At 40.6% G+C, this 22,861-nt stretch overlaps 2 protein-coding genes across 2 annotated transcripts in view; one reads left to right on the forward strand and one right to left on the reverse strand.

Annotated features, from left to right (window-relative positions):
• The first annotated feature begins 5,970 nt into the window (after window positions 1-5,970).
• LOC139583772 (protein phosphatase 1 regulatory subunit 3G-like) lies at window positions 5,971-8,474 on the forward strand. Its single transcript, XM_071415219.1, has one exon. It carries the CDS (start codon window positions 6,114-6,116, stop codon window positions 6,957-6,959), a length of 846 nt encoding a protein of 281 aa, XP_071271320.1. The 5' UTR covers window positions 5,971-6,113; the 3' UTR covers window positions 6,960-8,474.
• Window positions 8,475-12,282: 3,808 nt separating this feature from the next.
• LOC139583773 (LYR motif containing 4) overlaps window positions 12,283-22,861 on the reverse strand; it is a 68,886-nt gene continuing 58,307 nt past the window's right edge. Inside the window, exon 3 of the mRNA XM_071415220.1 lies at window positions 12,283-12,862. Coding sequence (XP_071271321.1) covers window positions 12,812-12,862 — 51 coding nt within the window. The 3' untranslated portion in view covers window positions 12,283-12,811. The remainder of the gene's footprint in view (window positions 12,863-22,861) is intronic.

Raw genomic sequence — 22,861 nt, forward strand, 5'->3', positions numbered from 1 at the left:
GTACATCTCCTGGATTTTTATTTTAATATATATATATATATTTTTTTTTTGATATTTGGACAGATGGATATGTAATCTTGACTTTAACACTATTGACAGATAAAGGTAACCTAATTTAACCAATGACACTGAATGATTCCTTTGCAATCATTTATTCATAAAAAAATGGACAGAAATGCAATTCCAGTGCATAAAAAATAAGTACACCCCTAGCTTCAATAGCTGGTGTTGCCCCCTTTTGGCTGAAATAACTTAATGTAGTCGTTTTTTGTAAATGTCTATCAGTCTCTTACATCGAATGGGATTCATTTTTGCCCACTTGTCTTTACAGTACTGCTTCAACCGTGCCATGTTCGAGGGCTTTATTGCATGCACGGCCTGCTTCAAGTCCCCCCACAGCATTTCGACAGAATTGAGATCTGCGCCTTAAGTCGGCTGTTCCATAAACTTCCATTTCTTATTTTTGAGCCATTCTGCTGTAGCTTTGCTTGTGTGTTTTGGATCATTGTCCTGTTGCAAGATCCATGTTCGGTTCAGCTTCAGCTTTTTGACAGATGGCCTCACATGCTCCTCAAGAATTCTCTGGTACAATATGGAATTCATGGTTGACTCAGGGCCTGGCCAATTTGCCATCATTGAGGGAGCAAAGCCGCACCAAACCATAATGCTACCGAACCCATGCTTTACGGTTGGTAAGAGGTTCTTCTGTTCAAAGGCAGTGTTTCATTTTCGCCAAACATGGTTTCTGGCATTGCAACTCCACCTTTGACTCATCTTTCCAGAGCACATTGTTCAAGTAGTTTTGGTCTTGATTTTCTTTTTTGAGAGAAGAGGCTTCTTTCTTCCTGACCTCCCATGTAGGCCAAGTGTGTGCACACTCTGACAGTTGACTCATGCACTTCGACATTAATTGTGGCATGAGTGGCCTGTAGATCCCTTGATGTTTCCTTGGGGATCTTAGACTTCTATGAGCATCTTTCGGTCAGTTCTTGGGCTGAATTGGTTAAGACCAAACCAGACCAAGTTTCTAATCTTTATGGAAGGCTGGACCCACCCAAGTTACACTCTAATGATTTTCTAATAATTTCCACCTGTTCCGGTGCACCTGATTCTTCTAATTTTAGCAATTTTATGTGATGGTAAAGGAAATTCGATTTGTTTATTTTAATTGCATAACAATTTTAACACTTTGAAAATGTTATGTGATTTGTTAGATTGGGTTACCTTTATCAATGAATGTAGTTGGAATTTAGCTCAAATAGCCATATTTACATTACACATACAGTACCAATCAAAAGTTTGGACACACCTACTCATTCAAGGGTTTTTCTTCATTTTTACTATTTTCTACATTGTAGAATAATAGTGAAGACATCAAAACTATGGAATCATGTAGTAACCAAAAAAGTGTTAAACAAATCAAAATATATTTTAGATTCTTCAAAGTAGCCACCCTTTGCCTTGATGACAGCTTTGCACACTCTTGGCATTCTCTCAACCAGCTTCACCTGGAATGCTTTTCTAACAGTCTTGAAGGAGTTCACGCATGCTGAGCACTTGTTGGCTGCTTTTCCTTCACTCTGCGGTCCAACTCATCCCAAACCACCTCCATTTGAGCTGTTCTTGCCATAATATCGACTTGGTCTTTTACCAAATAAGCTTAACTTCTGTATACCACCCCTACCATGTCACAACACAACTGATTGGCTCAAATTCATTAAGAAGGAATGCATTTAAAAAATGAACTTAACAAAGCACACCTGTTAATTGAAATGCATTCTAGGTGACTACCTCATGAAGCTGGTTGAGAGAATGCCAAGTGTGCAAAGCTGTAAAGGCAAATGGTGGCTACTTTGAAGAATCTCAAATATAAAATATATTTTGATTTGTTTAACACTTTTTCGGTTACTACATAATTCCACATGTGTTATTTCATAGTTTTGATGTCTTCACTATTATTCTACAATGTAGAAAATGGTAAAAATAAAGAAAAACCCTGCAATGAGTAGGTGTGTCCAAACTTTTGACTGGTTATTAAATGTATGTATTTTTTTAAGACCACTTTCCAGGGGGTATACTTACTTTTTCACATGACTGTGTATATATAAATAAAGTACTTATTTACATATTGAGATTTTAGACAAATGTAGATTCATGTATTGAGAATGTAAAATTGAAATGGACAGGTAACTGCCAAAATAATGTGTTTTAATATGGCATTGGGCTAACATGAGCCAGAACAGCTGGAGCTCTGAGGGATGTGACACCGTTCTCCCACAAGAAATTCCATAATTTGGTACTTTGTTATTTGTGGTAGAAACGCTGTCTCAGGCGCCGCTCCGGAATCTCCCGTAGGTGTTCAATTGGGTTGAAATCTTAGCGGTATTCTATGAAGCAAGCTAGATCTACTCGGTGTTTTCTAAAGCTAACCCGGCTTCAGTTAGCTTCACATTCCAGCTCAGGCTTCATCTGTACTATGACGGTGGATATTGCTCCTCTGCTTGCCTCTAACTCTAGCAGGCTTGTAACTGCGTATGCATGTCGTACATGGCTAGTCAAATGCCAATGCTGAAACATCTATCCATGGGCAAGTTAAAATGAAATAATGCAATCTTTGCAAGAGGGATTTAATTGGTCCTCAACTCACAGCTCATCATCATCATCTAACCATTGAGTGACCACTCGTGCCCTGTGGATGGGGGCATTGTCATCCACTGGCCAGCCAAGCATTTTTATACATGTGATTTGTATTGCTTAATTCACCCTGGAACCACATCTGTGTGGAAGCACCTGCTTTCAATATACTTTGTATTTACTTGAGTTTCCATTATTTTGTCAGTTACCTGTATTTTTATGTTGTCATATCACTATTACTCTAACCCTGCGATTGAAACAGAACATGGAAGTGTAGGCTTATAAAAGCAGCCTATAATATCTTATGTGCTTCACATCTTACCTTTTGCGTTTAACATATGCAAAACTGTGAACCGAATGGTCCCCAAACCCAGTATGCAAAACTGTTAACCCAATGGTCCCACATTCCTGGTGACATGGGTCTCAATGTTCCATAGAGAAGGTCACATGCTTGCACTGATTTTAAGTGACTGCTGGGTAGAGACTCACACTCTGGGAGCCATTTTAATCGGGATAAAGTTATGACCAGTACAATGTGTTTTTTAATGGTAAAATATCATGGTTGTCCCTGCTTTTAAACTGCTAGGGTGTTTAGAGGGCAGGGGAACTCACCACTGAATGTTCTACAGCTGCTCAAATGTAATTGTACATCTTTCATTTTTGTTTGTTCAATAAAGTAATTCCAAATAAAGTGTTACAATAGTCTATTTGATCATATATCAACAATTAAGCGTTGGTCCACAGAGAAACAGCGGGTATTAAACGTATGCTAATTTGTCACATGCCTCTAACTTTTATCATACTTTGATTGGGTATTACTTTTGCAAAACCCACCTCTGTGCATTCCCATTATATAATTTGTCTGTGGCTTTGTAGAATAGTTATAGAGCACCATCTAGTGGTAAAATAATTGCTGTGCTGAAGTTTTATTATAAACCAAAATAAAATTGTATTGGTCACACATATTTAGCAATGTTCCTAGCTCCAACAGTGCAGTAGTATCTGACAATTCACAACAATACACACATAAAAGTAAAATAATGGAATTAAGAAATATATAAATATTAGGATGAGTAATGTTGGTGTGGCATTGACTAAAATACAGTTGAATAGTATATACATATGAGATGAGTAAAGCAGTATGTAAAGTGACTAGTGTTCCATTATTAAAGTGGCCATTATTAAAGTGTGGTATAGAGCCCATATCTAGGATTTTGCATGTCATCAGGGAAGCTTTGGTTGTTTGCGTCAGTAGTTCTTAACTATTTGTGGGGCTGCAGGTAGCCTAGTGGTTAGAGTGTTGGGTCAGTAACCAAAAGGTTGCAGAATCAAATCCCCGAGCTGACAAGGAAAAACATCTATTGTTCTGCCCTTGAACAAGGCAGTTAACCTGCTGTTCCCTTGTAGGCCATCATTGCAAATAAGAATTTGTTCTTAACTGCCTAGTTAAATAAAATATTAAAATGGTTTATTTTTAAAAGTATATTTTATTTTATTGAGATAGTGATGGCCCTAGATTTGAATGAGGGGGAAACTTGTGACTTTCATATTCTGGATGAAACATGTGATGTGATATCATCTACACAGATATTAACAATATAGGCATTTTAATGAAATGCGTGATTTGAAAATCTAGATGCTGTTGATGTTAACAGATATTACCACTTGCTTGGACAAATATGGTGAAAAATCCAACAAAGTGAACCAAATGTCATGGCATGATGTCCGTGCAGAGGACCTATATGGATTTTGTGACAGGTTTTGTCTACTGTGATGCAACTGGAACTACAGAAGGCTATCACTTATCAATGCAATTTTGTTGTTTTTGTGGCTGAAATCACAGTAATGATTATTCATGAGCAACAAACAAGTTTAGGCCTATTTTATTATGCTTATAAGGTTACTAGGTTATTTTCATATTAAGGGTTTGAAAGGGTCTCGAATGTGGGTCTATTTATTTTCTGATGCAAAAAATAGCCTACAGTATTATATTGTCACCAAACTACATGTAGATGTTGGCATTAAAACATGAATTTGTTAATATTGAATAATGACAATTTTGATAATTAATCATTTGTTACTTTATAGCCCAATACCCTAATGCGTCTTCAGCACACGCTCCAGCGTGCTGTGCAGGTGAGCTGTTTGTAAGCTTAGGAGATCTTATACGTTTTGTTCTATGATATAATATCAGTCCGTTAAAATGACCTTTATGAATTATGAAGCATTTATGCGCATGTTTTGATTGGATAAATGCTTTAAAATTCACAAAATGTCTGCAGGTGAGCTGTTTGTAAGCTTGAATAGAGCTCGCCAGTTTATAGTTCTAAAAAACAGAAATGAGTTACCTCTGGTTCGTTCATCCATTCCTATGGGGGAAATGAATGGGGTTCTGGGAAATGCTGAAAAGAAAGTCTGAGGTTAACACAGGCTTAGGAGATCTTATAAGTTTTGTTCAATTAGATAATATCAGTCAGTTAAGATAACCTTGAGGAATTGTGTGCTTGTTTTGATTGGATAAATGCTTAAAAATGTACAAAGTTACGTTAGGTTTTGTTCTATGAGATAATCTTCATCAGCTAACATAACTTTATGTGAATTTTTAAGCATTTATCCAATCAAAACAAGCACATAAATATAACAAAATGTATAAGATCGCCTAAGCCTGTGTTACCACAAACCTTATTTCTTGGTGTTTATATATTTTTTGAAAAAACAGACAAAAACCCCATTACTTTCCCCATAGGCTTTGGCCAACAAGCCATTGCAGAGTTACTGCCTACAAAAAACAATGGAATTGCCATAGAAATATGTGGGGGAAAGGGCCATGGGGGAAAGATCCTGAATCTCCTCATTACCCCCAGCAAAATTAACCTACATTTAGGCTATTGTTTATGTGTATTTCACACTATGTTGAGGTACAAAACGGAGCATAATGCTTGTATGGATGTCAACCCCAAAACAAGTTTGTCATCCTTACCAATCAACTGCATTACAAAACGACTTTTGACTACTACCATCAAAGATTTATGCATGTTAGCTTATACAAACTGCAGTCACTTCTTCTAAACCTGAAAAGTGACAACTTCTTCATGTTATGCAGCGAAAATAGCCAACTATATCCAATTCGGACTTAGCTAAGCACATTGTGGGCCTGTTACAATACATAAATCATGACGGATTTGACGAATATCCACTTTGTTCGTTCAGATTAGTTAAATGCAAGCCAAATTGGTCAATGGAACGTCATCATTCCATTGCCTCCTTTTACCACATCGAATAGTGCTCTCTATTACGTTGCAATGACGTGAAATGAGATTGCATTACTTTCCAAAGACTGATGCTGAACACAGAAACAGGCAGAGTCGGATGATGAGCTTTTAAATGGGCGTATCACACAAACTGAGAAGTTCCATGGGAATGTAAACTTCATCATTGGAACTGTTCCGGTGTTTATTCATAACGCACGCATTACCAATATGTCTGATTCAGGCCTCCTGCTTGATTCCAAACAGTGTTCTCCGAATTCAGATAAAACCATGCTATCGGGAATTGATGAGGAGCCAACGGAGAATGGTAATGATGAGGAGTTGAAAAATGGCTTATTGGAACCGCTAGAAATGTGTATGAAAGACAGGCGAAGAGCGAAATCCCTGCCCGCGTACCCAAAGCAGGCTACGCTTTTTGAAGAAATAGCCAATAACGGCCGAAAACGAGTGAAGTTCGCAGACTCCATGGGGCTTGATTTGGCAAGTGTGAAGCACTTCAGCACAACAGAAGACCCGCAAATCCCGTCCAAGGTATTTTCAAGACTGCAGAGCTTTCCCCCTCAACTGCAGGACCGAGAGTATCCAATTGGGGACCTGTGCATACACTTTGAATCCACCTTGACCATGGATCGTCTCGTCCCAACTTTCAAGATGCCAGTTGAGTCTGAACATTTTGAAACCACGGTATTGCAGCGCCACGTCAACCTGGAGAAGGTGACCATCACCCATTTTGACGTCCGTGGGCAGATTCGGACAAATATTCAAAGTTGTTGTAAGATGGAAGTTGGTGTGAGGTACACGTTCAACGAGTGGCTGTCTTCCGTGGACGCGCAGGCGATACCCATGCCTGTGGATGACAATATTGTCGGTGAGCGTTATACCTTTACCTTGTACACACCTCCGTTCCTAGACCCAACTTCCTCGGTGCACTTCGCCGTGTACATCAGGAATGACCAGGGCGAGTTTTGGGATAACAACAATGGACAAAACTATACCTTGAAGTATCACTGTACAGGTATGGTGACCTACGAGAGCGCGGCATTTCACGCCACTTAAAACGCGCTCTTGTGCACGTGCGTAAAGTTGGTGTCGTTCAACAAGTGTTCTTAGGAAGTTGTTCTCTATCACGTGGATTGATATATACTTTTCAATAAAGTTAGCATTTTCCCCTTTACATCTGGCCCCACCGTGTTATTATCGAGGTGGTTATGCGTTCATAATGATTATTATGACTTTAGGCCTACTGAAGATTGATGTGCTGACTTTGAACCAAAAAAGGGAACCACTCAGATCCATCCTTTTTAAAAGTAAAACATGGAGTTGCCAAGTTTGCATCTGTCCAGTTGAATATTCTGACCTCTTCTGGAACAGCATTTCATAACACAAGAATTGCCATTAGGATCTGTGAATGACCGATGAACATTTATCAGCTACACTGCCAGTGGGGACTGCACAGACCCAAGACCATACTAAAAAACTGCCAATTAAGTATTTTAAGAGACATGACAGTACAAATACCCATAACCAAAGGGGAGTTCACCTGTTCTACATAATATTTGCATATCATGTAATCTAATCAGGAGAGCTATCCTACTGTGCTGAGTTGTGAATTGTAATGACTTATGAATTCAGATATTTTTATGAATTGTGTTGTGTTAATCAGTTTCATCATTGTGAATGTTCTCTGCCATATTAACAATTGCAGTACAGTGCACTCTGCTAATATGACTGAATCAAATAATCAATTTAGTGCTAAAAGAAAAGCATAGAATACGTGATGTAAACATCCTTAAATGTACAATGTCCTTGGCACTGTACAAATTGTCATACTTATAAGCACCGGGCACTGTACTTCATATAGTCAACTCATACAGTGTGCACCACCTAATCCTATGTGAATCAACGGTAAAAGATAATGCTAAACTTGTGGCAGCCTATTTCTTAAAGAGTGCACTACTTTTGACCTATAGTGCAATGTTTTTGATCTCTGGTCCAAAGCATTGCACTAAAGGGAATGGCTGATCTTAAGTAGTGTACCATTTCAGTCATAGCCTTTGATTCAGGGCCCAGAATATTACAGATTGAAAATGTGTGATTTATCCTAGTTATAAAATCATGTGAGAAGCTAAATCTGCCAGAGTTCTCTGCCACGAACCATATTAATTATTGTTTGTTCTCCCATGGACACCAAGGAAAGATGAATGAGCAATCTGTTATATTGGTGTGGATGGCTACACAGTGAAAGGCTTGTAGATCTTGAACAGTGAATATCTACACTGGATTGTTAATTGGGCTGGTCAATTCTTGATTATATCTTTTTTGATTATTTGTGTGTTTGTATTGTATTTGCGAGACATTCTGCTGCACTGTTGGAGCTAGTTTATAGTTAATTCGCCATCAGTCAGCATCTCCACACAAAATAATTTTTCTGGGTGTGTGCCAGCTCATGTTTTTTATTCTACTGTTGGAGCTAGTAACATAATCATTTTGCTGCACCTGGTATAACATCTGCAAATCTGTATACACAACCAATACACTTTGATTTGAATAAAATGGTCGTGGCACATATTATACTATTTACTGTTCTCTGTAGAGCACTGGTTTCCCTCAATTAATGAGAAGAACAGAGCTCTATATGTTAGCATGTCACAGTGCCTGTTGGCAGACAGCATTGCTGTCCAAATTAAAGCTGTGACTGATTTGTATATATTCTACATGTTTGGGGGTGGAACTTGGTCATGCTTTACGTCAACTGCTTATCATATTATAAAGCGTATATTACACATCTACGTAGCTATTAAGTCATACATAGGCCAATTACATTAATCTGTAATACATTTAATGTAAAACTTTTGACATTATGACATCCATATAATTACATAGAATCTCTATGATGACACCACCTTATCAAAACTCTTCCACTGCTTTCTCTACAGTCAGAACTTTCCCAGTGTGTTTGGAATACTGCTGGTGGGTATGTGAGCAGCACACTACTGATGCCAGTGATGTCACTTCCCTTGTTTGACCTGTCATGTACCCTTTAGTGCAGTACTACTTGGTGGTTGTCAGGGTTGTTGTCCCATAGCGTACCTGTCCCCTGACCAAAGTTCAAGAGGCAAATCAACAAATCACGTGGAGTTTACTCTGTCAACAGAGAATGGCTGGTTTCCAGGTTGCAGCTCTGTAGTGATAAGAATCTCTCCGGACAACATTGTTCAGTGTTCAAATATGAAAACATTTCAAATAGTATTTGAACTCAGGTCTGGAGTTTGCACAGCATGTTCATGTAACTGTCCAGTCTTAGACTCTTGGCCTACTGAACTGAACGTACAGACTATAGACAATGTGAAAATGCAAAGTTTGTCTCAATCTTAAATGGCACATGTACTGTATGTTGATGTAACAGTGCAACACGGTATGTTGTTTTAATCCTGCGATTCATGCACTATACATGACATCAATTGGGCTATTGAATACAGTTGAAGTCGGAAGTTTACATACACTTGTTGGAGTCATTAAAACTCATTTTTCAACCACTCCACAAATTTCTTGTTAACAAACTATAGTTTTGGCAAGTCGGTTACGACATCTACTTTGTGCATGATACAAGTCATTTTTCCAACAATTGTTTACAGACAGATTATTTCACTTATAATTCACTGTATCACAATTACAGTAGGTCAGAAGTTTACATACACTAAGTTCTGGAAAATTCCAGAAAATCATGTCACGGCTTTAGAAGCTTCTGATAGGCTAATTGACATAATTTGAGTCAATTGGAGGTGTACCTGTGGATGTATTTCAAGGCCTTCAAACTCAGTGCCTCATTGATTAACATCATGGGAAAATCAAAAGAAATCAGCCAAGACCTCAGAAAAAAAATGTACACCTCCACAAGTCTGGTTCATCCTTGGGAGCAATTTCCAAATGCCTGAAGGTACCACGCTCATCTGAACAAACAATAGTAAGCAAGTATAAACACCATGGGACCACGCAGCCGTCATACCGCTCAGGAAGGAGATGCGTTCTGACTCCTAGAGATGAACGTATTTTGGTGCGAAAAGTGCAAATCAATCCCAAAACAACAGCAAAGGCCCTTGTGAAGATGCTGGAGGAAACAGGTACAAAAGTTTCTATATCCACAGTAAAACGAGTCCTATATCGACATAACCTGAAAGGCCGCTCAGCAAGGAATAAGCCACTGCTCCAAAACAGCCATAAAAAAGCCAGACTACGGTTTGCAACTGCACATGGGGACAAAGATCATACTTTTTGGAGAAATGTCCTCTGGTCTGATGAAACAAAAATACAACTGTTTGGCCATAATGACCATTGTTATGTTTGGAGGAAAAACGGGGGAGGCTAGCAAGCCAAAGAACACCATCCCAACCGTGAAGCACGGGGGTGGCAGCATCATGTTGTGGGGGTGCTTTGCTGCAGGAGGGACTGGTGCACTTCACAAAATAGATGGCATCATGAGGATGGAAAATTATGTGGATATATTGAAGCAACATCTCAAGACATCAGTCAGGAAGTTAAATCTTGGTTGCAAATGGGTCTTCCAAATGGACAATGACCCCAAGAGTAATGGCTTAAGGCCAAGCAAGTCAAGGTATTGCAATGGCCATCACAAAGCCCTGACCTCAATCCCATAGAAAATTTGTGGGCAGAACTTAAAAAGCGTGTGCGAGCAAGGAGACCTACAAACCTGACTCAGTTACACCAGCTCTGTCAAGAGGAATGTGCCAAAATTCACCCAACCTATTGTCGGAAGCTTGTGGAAGCTACCCGAAACGTTTGACCCAAGTTAAACAATTTAAAGGCAATGCTACCAAATACTAATTGAGTGTATGTAAACTTCTGACCCACTGGGAATCTGTTGAAAGAAATAAAAGCTTAAATAAATAGTTCTCTCTACTATTATTCTAACATTTCACATTCTTAAAATGAAGTGGTGATCCTAACTAACCTAAGACAGGGAATTTTTACATGGATTAATGTCAGGAATTGTGAACAACTGAGTTTAAATGTATTTGGCTAAGGTGTATGTAAACTTCCGACTTCAACTGTATATGAACCAATGAAATGGACAAAATGTTTTAAATGCGGAATGTTCTTTCTCTTAAACAGTACATGACATGATGACTAAACTGTCATTATCAAGTATCCTCTCAAAGTAATCAGTCCCAGTTGTCTTAGTGATGCTTCCTGGGTTCAAATTCTATCTGGAATCTTTAAAATACTTTGAGTGTTCACTGCAGCCTGCCTGGAATGCCAGATGGTCGGGACTTGCCATTTGGTACTATTCTATTGGTCCATTAAGCTAGGCCAGCTCAATCAAGCATAGATAAAGTATTTGAAATTATTTAAAACATATTTGAACCCTTCCTTGATGTTCATGTGCTTCAAAACAGCTTTTGTTGATCACCCTAAAACACTGATCAGAAGCAGATAAGATATTTGGAGATGACATATGCGGGAGCTTTCAACTTTGATCCTTGTGTGTTAATAGAATCTTTATACCAGTCTCCGTCTACTAACTAGGTCACTGCTTATCTAAAACCAACAAAAGGGATACATTCATCCTCTCACCCAACTCCAATTCACTGCCTTCTTCAAATCATGTGGAACATCACCCATTTCCATTATTTGCCTCCAGGTATAATTAAAGCCTCCAGGTGTAATGCATTATGATGCAGCTTTAATGCATTGTAAGACTTGTCATGATAGAATAATAGTGTCATAAAGCTGAGCAAGGCAGTTAACCCACTGTTCCCCGAAGACGTGGATGTTGATTAAGGCAGCCCCCCGCACCTCTCTGATTCAGAGGGGTTGGGTTAAATGCGGAAGACACGTCAGTTGAAGGCATTCAGTTGTACAACTGACTAGTTATCCATCCCCCTTTCCCTAAAGCAACTTACAGCCATGCATGTATACATTTGATGTATGGGGGGCATCAGCAGGAATCTAACCCATGACCCCTGGCGTTGCAAGTGCCATGCTCGACCAACGGAGTCATGACTAAAGAGTATGGAGACAATAATGCGATTCAGATCTGCAAATCTTTAGTCTGTTTATACACCATCTTACATGACGACAAATCATATATACAACACACAATAGAAAAACAGAACAAGGGAATCAAGGCCATGTGTACACCGTGGCACTGTTACAACTCTTACAGCTCACAAAATAAGCTCATTACTGTAGTATGGTGAAGAGGGTACAGTATATAGTGACCAAGGACAATCGTTACCGTCGTCAATGCTGCACAGTTGCCAAGTCGGAAATCAACCATCCCCTTGCCTCTTCCCACCATTATATATATATATATATATATATATATATATATATATATATATATATATATATATATATATATATATATATATGTAAAGGTGTGAGCAATATGGTAGAATCTCTATTGCCTACCAAAAGGCTAGGTGGCATTATTACTTTTATTTCTAATTTCCTATCTGATGCTTTCAGATCTACGACAGTCCATCACGAAATGTCTAGGGCAGTGTTTCCCAACCCTCTCGTGGGGAACGCTAAATAGTCCACATTTCTGTTTTAGGGCTGCTCTGACACATTAAAATAATCAACTACATCAGCAAGCCCCTGTCTAGTTGAATCATGTGTATCAGTGCAGGGCTAGAACAAAAATGTGGAGAGTTGGGAACAATGGTCTAGAGATAAAAGGACAATTTGATGTCGGACAAAAGTAGGCCCAACCCATAGGCTTTCCCCCTATCCATCCAATGAGGGCGTCGGAAAATAAAGCTTCCATGTGAAAGGGAAAGTGATGTTGCGGTTCAGTGCTCCGTCTCCCATGGTCCTCTTGGGCATCGTTTCCTCTCGTTCTGAGACACTCCATCAATGCCCATCGGTGGGTTCCTCTTCGACCCCTACCCCTCAACAATAGTCTTCTGGGTCGGGTACATCTTACCTATAGCAACCTGTGGAGAAAGGAGGGGAAAAAAAGGACTTAAAAGGGGATGTTCACCGGAATTCCATAATTTGATATGTCGTCCATAAAAATTGTTAGGGTAAGTTGTGTTGGCAATCACACCGAATGTGTTGCAAAACTGATTAATTTAGTAAATAAACATCACTGTATAGGGAGCATTTGCGTACCCTAAAATAACACTTAGTTGTTGAGGTTGTCAGACAACCTGGGCTTCATTTCCCCACAACATTTTAGTGGTTCAGATGAATACTGTAGGCAGACTATGTCTGACAAATCCATACTGAACTGTGGGAGCAAAGCTCAGTTCATCGATACTGCAAGTTACAACATTGACCTACAGTATCAAAGTCTGGTGACCTGTTCTGACAGTCCACTGTGAAATTGGAATCTAGAGAGTCAGGACTTCTCATGAGTGCACAATCTGTTTAAATGTGGTGCCAGTTCAACAGTTCAGTTTAAAATGCATACTTTTCCCTTGCTATGGGTATCTTTGTATATTTGCACATATTCTTGGCAGTCACCTGCTACTTCAAACATCAAGCGATGACTATACTTGTCTAACCTACACACAGCCTTCGAAATCACAATTCCCATGTCTTAAGTTGTTCACAGCTTTTAACTTATCAGCACTCAATACACATACTTTATATACAAGCACAAACTCAGCTAAAAAAGAAACGTCCTCTCATTGTCAACTGCGTTTATTTTCAGCAAACTTAACATGTGTAAATATTTGTATAAACATAAGATTCAACAACCGAGACAAACTGAACAAGTTCCACAGACATGTGACTAACCGAAATGGAAGAATGTGTCCCTAAACAAAGAGGGGTGGGGGGGGTCAAGTCAAAAGTAACAGTCAGTAGCTGGTGTGGCCCCAGCTGCATTAAGTATTGCAGTGCATCTCCTCCTCATGGACTGCACCAGATTTGCCAGTTCTTGCTGTGAGATGTTACCCCACTCTTCCACCAAATCACCTGCAAGTTCCCGGACATTTCTGGGGGGAATGGCCCTAGCCCTCACCCTCCGATCCAACAGGTCCCAGACGTGCTCAATGGGATTGACATCAGGGCTCTTCTCTGGCCATGGCAGAACACGGACATTCCTGTCTTGCAGGAAATCACGCACAGAACGAGCAGTATGGTTGGTGGCATTGTCATGCTGGAGGGTCATGTCAGGATGAGCTTGCAGGAAGGGTACCACATGAGGGAGGAGGATGTCTTCCCTGTAACGCCTGCAATGACAACAAGCTCAGTCCGATGCTGCTGTGACACACTGCCCCAGACCATGACGGACCCTCCACCTCCAAATCTATCCCGCTCCAGAGTACAGGCCTCGGCGTAACGCTCATTCCTTCGAAGATAAACGCGAATCCGACCATCACCCCCGGTGAGACAAAACCGCAACTCGTCAGTGAAGAGCACTTTTTGCCAGTCCTGTCTGGTCTAGCGACGGTGGGTTTGTGCCCAACAAAAGTGATGCCAAAGGCCTTGGTGTTATTTGGGGGTCTTGCTTTCTGCCTGGACATTAAAGTATTGGGGAACGACTTCAACACTGTTGCCTGTCCAACTGTACAAAGACCAAGCCTTTTCAACAGGGTACTGGTTTGGATTGTATTCTGTGCGCCATTCTATAGGCTATTTTGTAGTAGACTGTAAAGGGTTTTCACCACTTCTGAATGTGTCAGACGACGTTCCGCCCCCATTCATTTTCAAATGGGGGAACGTGGAGCAAAGCGCAGTGGATTGTGGGAAGGTGAGCGGCAAGAACCCTGCCAGCGGAGCGGTAGAACTTGATGCAAATTGCCCGTGGCTTCCGCTGCCATTACCCAATCCGGCGAGGAGCAGATGTTTGCTTGAAAATCTTCCGTTCATGAAACATAGTTCCACCGGTCATTAGTTCCGGGCAAGCAAAACCAAAACATATGGAGGAAAGTCAATCACTGCTGGGTCTGGTTTTCGAACTCTATATGATGTCGCTTTGCTAGAATACAGAGACAAAATCAGAAGGTCAATGGCATGGAGGAGGAGTACAGAGATTGTTGGTGTTGATGGTGGGTGAAGAAAGATATGCACAATGTTTGCTTGGGCTGCTTACTAGCTATAAAACTCAAATCAACCCAAACCTACAAACTGATCACAGCCACAATTTGTGAATGTGTTGACTAAATAAAACATTGTGAAATCACCAGTAAACACATTACATTGTAAATGATACATTAATCATTATTTTTCCATGTAATATGCTACCAATTGGATTCTGGTATAATAACATGATTGTATTATAGCTTCTGGCTCTTTTATTGTGCCTGTGTCATGACTTGGGCTGTTACTGTGACCGTATTAACGCCACACCGGCGGTCAAGAGTCATTAGACAGTTAAATTCAGCGTGACCATTTAGTCACGCCCCTTCTCCCCAGATTGCGCAGTTTGGCCGGGCGGCCAGCTCTAGGAAGAGTCTTGGTGGTTCCAAACTTCTTCCATTTAAGAATGATGGAGGTCACTGTGTTCTTATGTACCTTCAATGCTGCAGATATTTGTTGGTACCTTTCCCCTGATCTGTGCCTCGACACAATCCAGTCTCGGGGCTCGGACAATTCCTTCGACCTCAAGGCTTGGTTTTAGCGCCGACATGGACTGTCAACTGTGGGACCTTATATAGACAAGTGTCTGCCTCTCCACATCATGTCCAATCAATTGAATTTACCACAGGTGGACTCCAAGTTGTAGAAACATCAAGGATGATCAAAGTAAACAGGATGCACCAGAGTTCAATTTCGAGTCTCATAGCAAAGGGTCCGAATACTTATGTAAACACGTGAAACCCCACCTCTTTAAGGAATACCTAGGATAGGATAAAGTAATCCTTCTAACCCCCCCTCCCCCTTAAAAGAGTTAGATGCACTATTGTAAAGTGGTTGTTCCACTGGATATCATAAGGTGAATGCACCAATTTGTAAGTCGCTCTGGATAAGAGCGTCTGCTAAATGACTTAAATGTAAATGTAAATGTAAATAAGGTATGTGTTTTATTTTTTATTAATTTGCTAAAACTTCCCAAAAAATATGGGTTTTGCTTTGTCATTATAGGGTATTGTTTGATGATTTTTTTAAATAATTTTTTTAATCCATTTTAGAATAAAGCTGTAATGTAACAAAATGTGGAAAAAGTCAAAGGACCTGAATACGTTCCGAAGGCACTGTACATACGCAGTGTGTGAGTTTCAAGTTTGAGTAAAATCATTTTCACCATAAAAACGCACCTTTCGCGTAATGCATAAATCGCATTTGTGGTCACTTTTGAGAATTGTGTTTTCCTGATATTGGAACATTTGTGCCTATAGCATTGCCGAGCTTATAATGTGAAGAAATAGCCTAATAGTGTATCAACATTTAAAATTCAAATGCTCTCATACGTTACATCAGGCTCATTGCTTTAAACAGGTTTTTTGATGCTAGTGGTTGCAATAACCTATCGCAACCCACAACTGTCCCAGACTATGTTTGGAATATTGATTTTCACACAGCTCCCAGCTGTGGCCTGGACACCATATGTGAATTAATTGCCCCCCATTTATCTTCAGAGTTTGTACTGTTAGGTGACCTAAACAGGGATATGCTTAACACCCCGGCCGTCCTACAGTCTTAGCTAGATGCCCTCAATCTCACACACATTATCAAGGAACCTACCAGGTTCAACCCTAAATCCGTAAACACGGGCACCCTCATAGATATCATCCTGGCCAACCTGCTCTCTAAATACACCTTGCTGTCTTAACCAGGATCTCGGTGATCACTGCCTCATTATCTGCGTCCGTAATGGGTCCGCGGTCAAACAACCACCTATCATCACTGTCAAACGCTTCCTAAAATACTTCAGCGAGCAGGCCTTTCTAATCAACCTGGCCCGGGTATCCTGGAAGGATATTAACCTCATTCCATCAGTAGAGGATGCCTGGTTATTCTTTAAAAGTGCTTTCCTCACCATCTTAATCATGCCCCATTCAAAAAATATATGTAAAAAAAGATATAGCCCTTGGTTCACTCCAGACTTGACTGCCCTTGACCAGCACAAAAACATCCTGTGGCGTACTGCACTAGCATCACATAGCCCCCGCGATATACAAGTTTTTAGGGAAGTTAGGAACCAATATACACATACAATTAGGAAAACAAAGGCTAGCTTTTTCAAACAGAAATTTGCATCCTGTAGCACAAACTCAAAAAAGTTCTGGGACACTGTAAAGTCAATGGAGAATAAGAGCACCTCCTCCCAGCTGCCCACTGCACTGAGGCTAGGAAACACTGTCACCACCGATAAATCTACGATAATCGAGAATTTCAATAAGCATTTTTCTACGGCAGATCAAGTGATGGAGAGACATGTGAGTGAGGTGCTTCAGCACGCAGCCAGGAGAAGGGAATTATAATTATTATATTCAACCCAAGGGCACAACGGCCACTAGCCGCAAAAGGAACAGATTTTTTTCGGGTGCACTATGGCCACACAAAGGGGATGCCGTCGAGAAATTTGATGCATTATCAAGTTCTTGTAAAATTGAATGAGAGACTGATGAAGTGTATACAGCATGCACAAAAAAACAAAGCAGATCTCATGCCGTTCATTCAACTTTTTTCAAATCATCATTAGTCACATCATTCAGCCTTACAATGTATCACAACATATAGCCCAACATTTGTATCACAACTAACGTTACATAAATAACTCTAAATTAAGCATATAGGAGTACATGTTTCTTTGTTAACAGCTCAACACAGAAAAGCTGCATGTCCGGACTCCCTCAAATCCTTTGGAAGAAAATATAATTTATATTTTATTCAGCTATGTTCAATTGTATTCTTCAAAATAATGCCACAGAATTCTAAGCAAATCTTGGCTGCTAAATGAACAAGTGTATCCCACAGCCATATGGCATAGTCAGATCAGGGCTTAACATAAGGACAACTCTGAGTATGCTATTCTGTTCTTCTGAAATAGAATACATTTTCTTCATATCATTTATTGTGATGGATTTAGACTTTTTAAAATGTAGATGTTCCAAAAGGTCTGCATCAGTGGCTTGTAGGCTGTGCGTGGAAGCCAGGGGATGCTAAATGTGTTTATGTTAATTAACGGTCAGTTACCTTGATCACCGGCTGACAAAATGTCATGACCGCCACCGCCCTAGTCATGACATTGATCATTATAGCTCACTTCCTGTAAAATACGTAGGCCTACAGTACATGTGAAATCAGTGGTGTGAAGTACTTAAGTAAAAATACTTAAAAAGTACTACTTAAAACTTAAAGGATCGGACCCCTTTTTTTCAATTTTCACCTAAAATGGCATACCCAAATCTAACTGCCTGTATCTCAGGACCTGAAGCAAGGATATGCATATTCTTGATACCATTTGAAAGGAAACACTTTGAAGTTTGTGGAAATGTAAAATGAATGCAGGAGAATAACACATTAGATCTGGTAAAAGATAAATGTAAAACCAAGCGTTTTTTTGTATTTCTTTGGTATTTTTCTTGTACCATCTTTGAAATGCAAGAGAAAGGCCATCATGTATTACTCCAGCCCAGGCGCAGTTTAGATTTTGGCCACTAGATGGCAGCAGTGTATGTGCAAAGTTTTAGACTGATCCAATGAACCATTGCATTTCTGTTCAAAATGTTGCATCAAGACTGCCCAAATGGTTTATTAATAACTTTTCATGTTAATAACTGTGCACTCAGCTCAAACAATAGCATGGTATTATTTCACTGTAGTAGCCACTGTAAATTGGACAGTGCAGTTAGATTAAAAAGTATTCAAGCCTTCTGCCAATATCAGATGTCTACTGTATGTCCTGTGCATTTTTTTGTTACTTACAACCTCATGCTAATCACATTAGCCTACATTAGCTCAACCGTCCTGAGGGGGACGTAGAGGGTAAGTCATTTTTGGGGGTAAATGTACTTTAGCATTTATATTTCGGGCAACTTTTACTTCACTACATTCCTAAAGAAAATGTACTTTTTACTCCATACATTTTCCATGACACCCAAAAGCAGCCGTTACATTTTGAATGCTTAGCAGGACAGAAATTGTCAAATTCACTCACTTATCAAGAGCTCATCCCTATTGCCTCTGATCTGGTGAACTTACTAAACACAATGGCATCTTTTATAAATGATGTCAGAGTGTTGGAGTGTGCCCCTGGCTATCCATACATTTTAAAACTTGAAAATCGTGCTCAGTCTAAGGAATTTGATACTTAAGTATATTTAGAACCAAATACTTTTAGACTTTTACTGAGTGACTTCCACTTTTACTTGGAAAGAACACAATCCCAACCATGAAGCACGGGGGGGGCAGCATCATGTTGTGGGGGTGCTTTGCTGCAGGAGGGACTGGTGCACTTCACAAAATAGATGGCATCATGAGGAAGCACAATTATGTGGATATATTGAAGCAACATCTCAAGACATCAGTCAGGAAGCTAAAGCTTGGTTGGAAATGGGTCTTCCAAATGGACAATGACCCCAAGCATGCGTCCAAAGTTGTGGCAAAATGGCTTAAGGACAACAAAGTCAAGGTATTGGAGCGGCCATCACAAAGCCCTGACCTCAATCCCATAGAAAATATGTGGGCAGAACTGAAAAAGTGTGTGCGAGCAAGGAGGCCTACAAACCTGACTCAGTTACACCAACTCTGCCAGGAGGAATGGGCCAAAATTCACTCAAGTTAAACAATTTAAAGGCAATGCCAAATACTAATTGAGTGTATGTAAACTTCTGACCCACTGGGAATGTGATGAAAGAAATAAAAGCTGAAAGAAATAATTCTCTACTATTATTCTGACATTTCACATTCTTAAAATAAAGTGGTGATCCTAACTGACCTAAGACGGAGAATTTTTAAATGTCAGGAATTGTGAAAAACTGAGTTTAAATGTATTTCGCTAAGGTGTATATAAACTGAGTTTAGCTATTCTCTGCTTCAGATGTACAATGGGGAGATACATTCAGCCTCTTGCCAATTGAAGGACATTTATGAAACACAGCAATTAAAGATACAAAATAATGTATGTTTTTATTGTCCAATTTTTAGGAGCCATGAATACACGCCACTGCCCAAATTGCAGGCTTCCCAAATAGGCATAGGCCTACACACTTGTGATTTGAAAAAATCCACAGCAAAACAACTAAGAAGCAATGATCCTCTGTGGCTAAGTCATGCTCTCTGGTGAAGTATTTTTTTACATTTTATTTAGACCGGGGTAATTATAAAAGTAATTTTCCCAAAGGTGTGTAGGTAGAAGACAAATTTAGGTCTGCATATTATGCCCATAGAAATGCATTGGGCTTATTCTGGACAGATTTTGCTGAACGAGTGAGCCCTCTCGCGTCACTTCCTCTCTGCTGAAACTCTCAGAGAAAGCATCCGAGCGAGCGAAACAGCACCCCTCGGTCTCACTATATGTAGCCCATGTATCTGATGGAGTCTGACCAGAAATAGTATGACATGCCATGCTATTTTGGTCCAGACAGCATCAGAAACAACGCATGTTCTACACATACTGAGACAGAGGTGTGCTGTTTCGCTCGCTCGGATGCTTTAACTGAGATTGATTAGTCTTTTTCTGTTGGCGTGAGCCTTGGACAAATAAATTATCAATATATTTTAGTTGGACGGGCAAGGAGGTACAGTATGGTGGGCTAGGCCCCCTAAGGCACAACCATAACGCCATCCCTGCTCTACGCTCCTACCATTTCTCTGTGCCATCCATACAGTCTACTAACCTCATGCCCTCTAAGTGTGCCAGTTCTGCAGTGCTGCTTGCACCTGGGGCCAATGTGGAGTGGTACTGCAGATTTATTTTTCCCTGACATCAGCAAGGCATTGGGTGGCTGGCACCCCAGGGGAGCACCTGTGATGGGCATGCCCTCGTCCTTCAGCAAATATAAGGGGTACCAGATGCTGCTACCCACCCCATGGAGTTGAAGAACAGGAGTGTTTAAGGCTAGGATGAGGCGTGGGGACCCGTTAGCTTGTTAAATTCACCTGTATCCCAACCTCCTAGTGCTTCTTCTATATTTACTCTGCTCACAGCTGGTGAGCAGCCAGATGTTTCCAGCAAATTTCAAAGCCATGCAAACAGCTGGCCATGTATCAGATAGGGAAAACTTTTGAAGTGGGGGGGAAGATGGTCCTCAAAAGCGCAATCACCTAACGGTGAAAAAAAAGGAAGAAACCCTCAGCCCCATTCAAAGACCTTAAAAATACATTGTTCCCTCCCCCACTATAATACCAATTCCTCATCTAACGAAGTTGGAAAGTTGAGAAGATTTGTACTGTATTGCTCTCCTAAAGGAAGGAAGGAAGGAAGGGATGCCCTTGGTTGTTTTGGAATGGGGCTCTCCTCAGACTTCTGTGCCTGCCTGACATTCTATTTGTCTCCTCCTCCCAACCTGTCCAGGGTTGCCTCAAATAGTGGCACCTCTAGATTCTGACACTCTGCCTCTAATAGTCCAGTGCCTTTAATACACACCTCAATTAGTGGAATAAACACGTTGGTGTGCCTGTTCTCCATGGTTCCTTACATGGTAGACCATATGGGTTGGGAAGTTGTCACGATAGCAGTATCGCGATACTCAGCTGGAAAGGAAACCGACTTAATTTCTTGAGGAAAACAGTCCGAATGTAGGAAAATTATTTTTCACACTATGTTGTATGACTCTGTGATGAAATAAAAGGTTAAATAAAAAATGTAAAGAAAATAAAGCGGGTAGCAAAGAATTTAGTCTACTTTGTGTTTGCTATTTTGCTATGGAAAATCGAATACAATATTGCAATACCGGTATACCTCATCTGAAGCAAACTGGTGGGGAAGTGGGCCGGTAAAACAGAAGGTTGCTAGTTTAGTTTATTAGGATCCCCATTAGCTACTGCACATGCAGCAGCTACTCTTCCTGGGGTCCATAGAAAACATACAAATACATGACAAAGTGCAGAATAGTAATAGACAAGAAAATAAGATTTTACATTAAATTCTAAATAAAAATGGTAGATATATATATACACACTGCTCAAAAAAAGAAAGGGAACACTTAAACAACACAATGTAACTCCAAGTCAATCACACTTCTATGAAATCAAACTGTCCACTTAGGAAGCAACACTGATTGACAATACATTTCACATGCTGTTGTGCAAATGGAATAGACAAAAGGTGGAAATTATAGGCAATTAGCAAGACACCCCCAAAAAAGGAGTGATTCTGCAGGTGGTGACCACAGACCACTTCTCAGTTCCTATGCTTCCTGGCTGATGTTTTGGTCACTTTTGAATGCTGGCGGTGCTCTCACTCTAGTGGTAGCATGAGACGGAGTCTACAACCCACACAAGTGGCTCAGGTAGTGCAGTTCATCCAGGATGGCACATCAATGCGAGCTGTGGCAAAAAGGTTTGCTGTGTCTGTCAGCGTAGTGTCCAGAGCATGGAGGCGCTACCAGGAGACAGGCCAGTACATCAGGAGACGTGGAGGAGGCCGTAGGAGGGCAACAACCCAGCAGCAGGACCGCTACCTCCGCCTTTGTGCAAGGAGGTGCACTGCCAGAGCCCTGCAAAATGACCTCCAGCAGGCCACAAATGTGCATGTGTCTGCTCAAACGGTCAGAAACAGACTCCATGAGGGTAGTATGAGGGCCCGACGTCCACAGGTGGGGGTTGTGCTTACAGCCCAGCACCGTGCAGGACGTTTGGCATTTGCCAGAGAACACCAAGATTGGCAAATTCGCCACTGGCGCCCTGTGCTCTTCACAGGTTCACACTGAGCACATGTGACAGACGTGACAGAGTCTGGAGACGCCGTGGAGAACGTTCTGCTGCCTGCAACATCCTCCAGCATGACCGGTTTCGCGGTGGGTCAGTCATGGTGTGGGGTGGCATTTCATGTGCTCGCCAGAGGTAGCCTGACTGCCATTAGGTACCGAGATGAG

The sequence above is a fragment of the Salvelinus alpinus genome, chromosome 8 (genome assembly GCF_045679555.1).
Source record: "Salvelinus alpinus chromosome 8, SLU_Salpinus.1, whole genome shotgun sequence".
Classification (NCBI taxonomy): domain Eukaryota; kingdom Metazoa; phylum Chordata; class Actinopteri; order Salmoniformes; family Salmonidae; genus Salvelinus; species Salvelinus alpinus.

What these genes read in the sequence shown, in the direction of transcription:
- LOC139583772 (XM_071415219.1), top strand. Translation starts at nt 6,114, where the DNA reads ATGTCTGATTCAGGCCTCCTGCTTGATTCCAAACAGTGTTCTCCGAAT.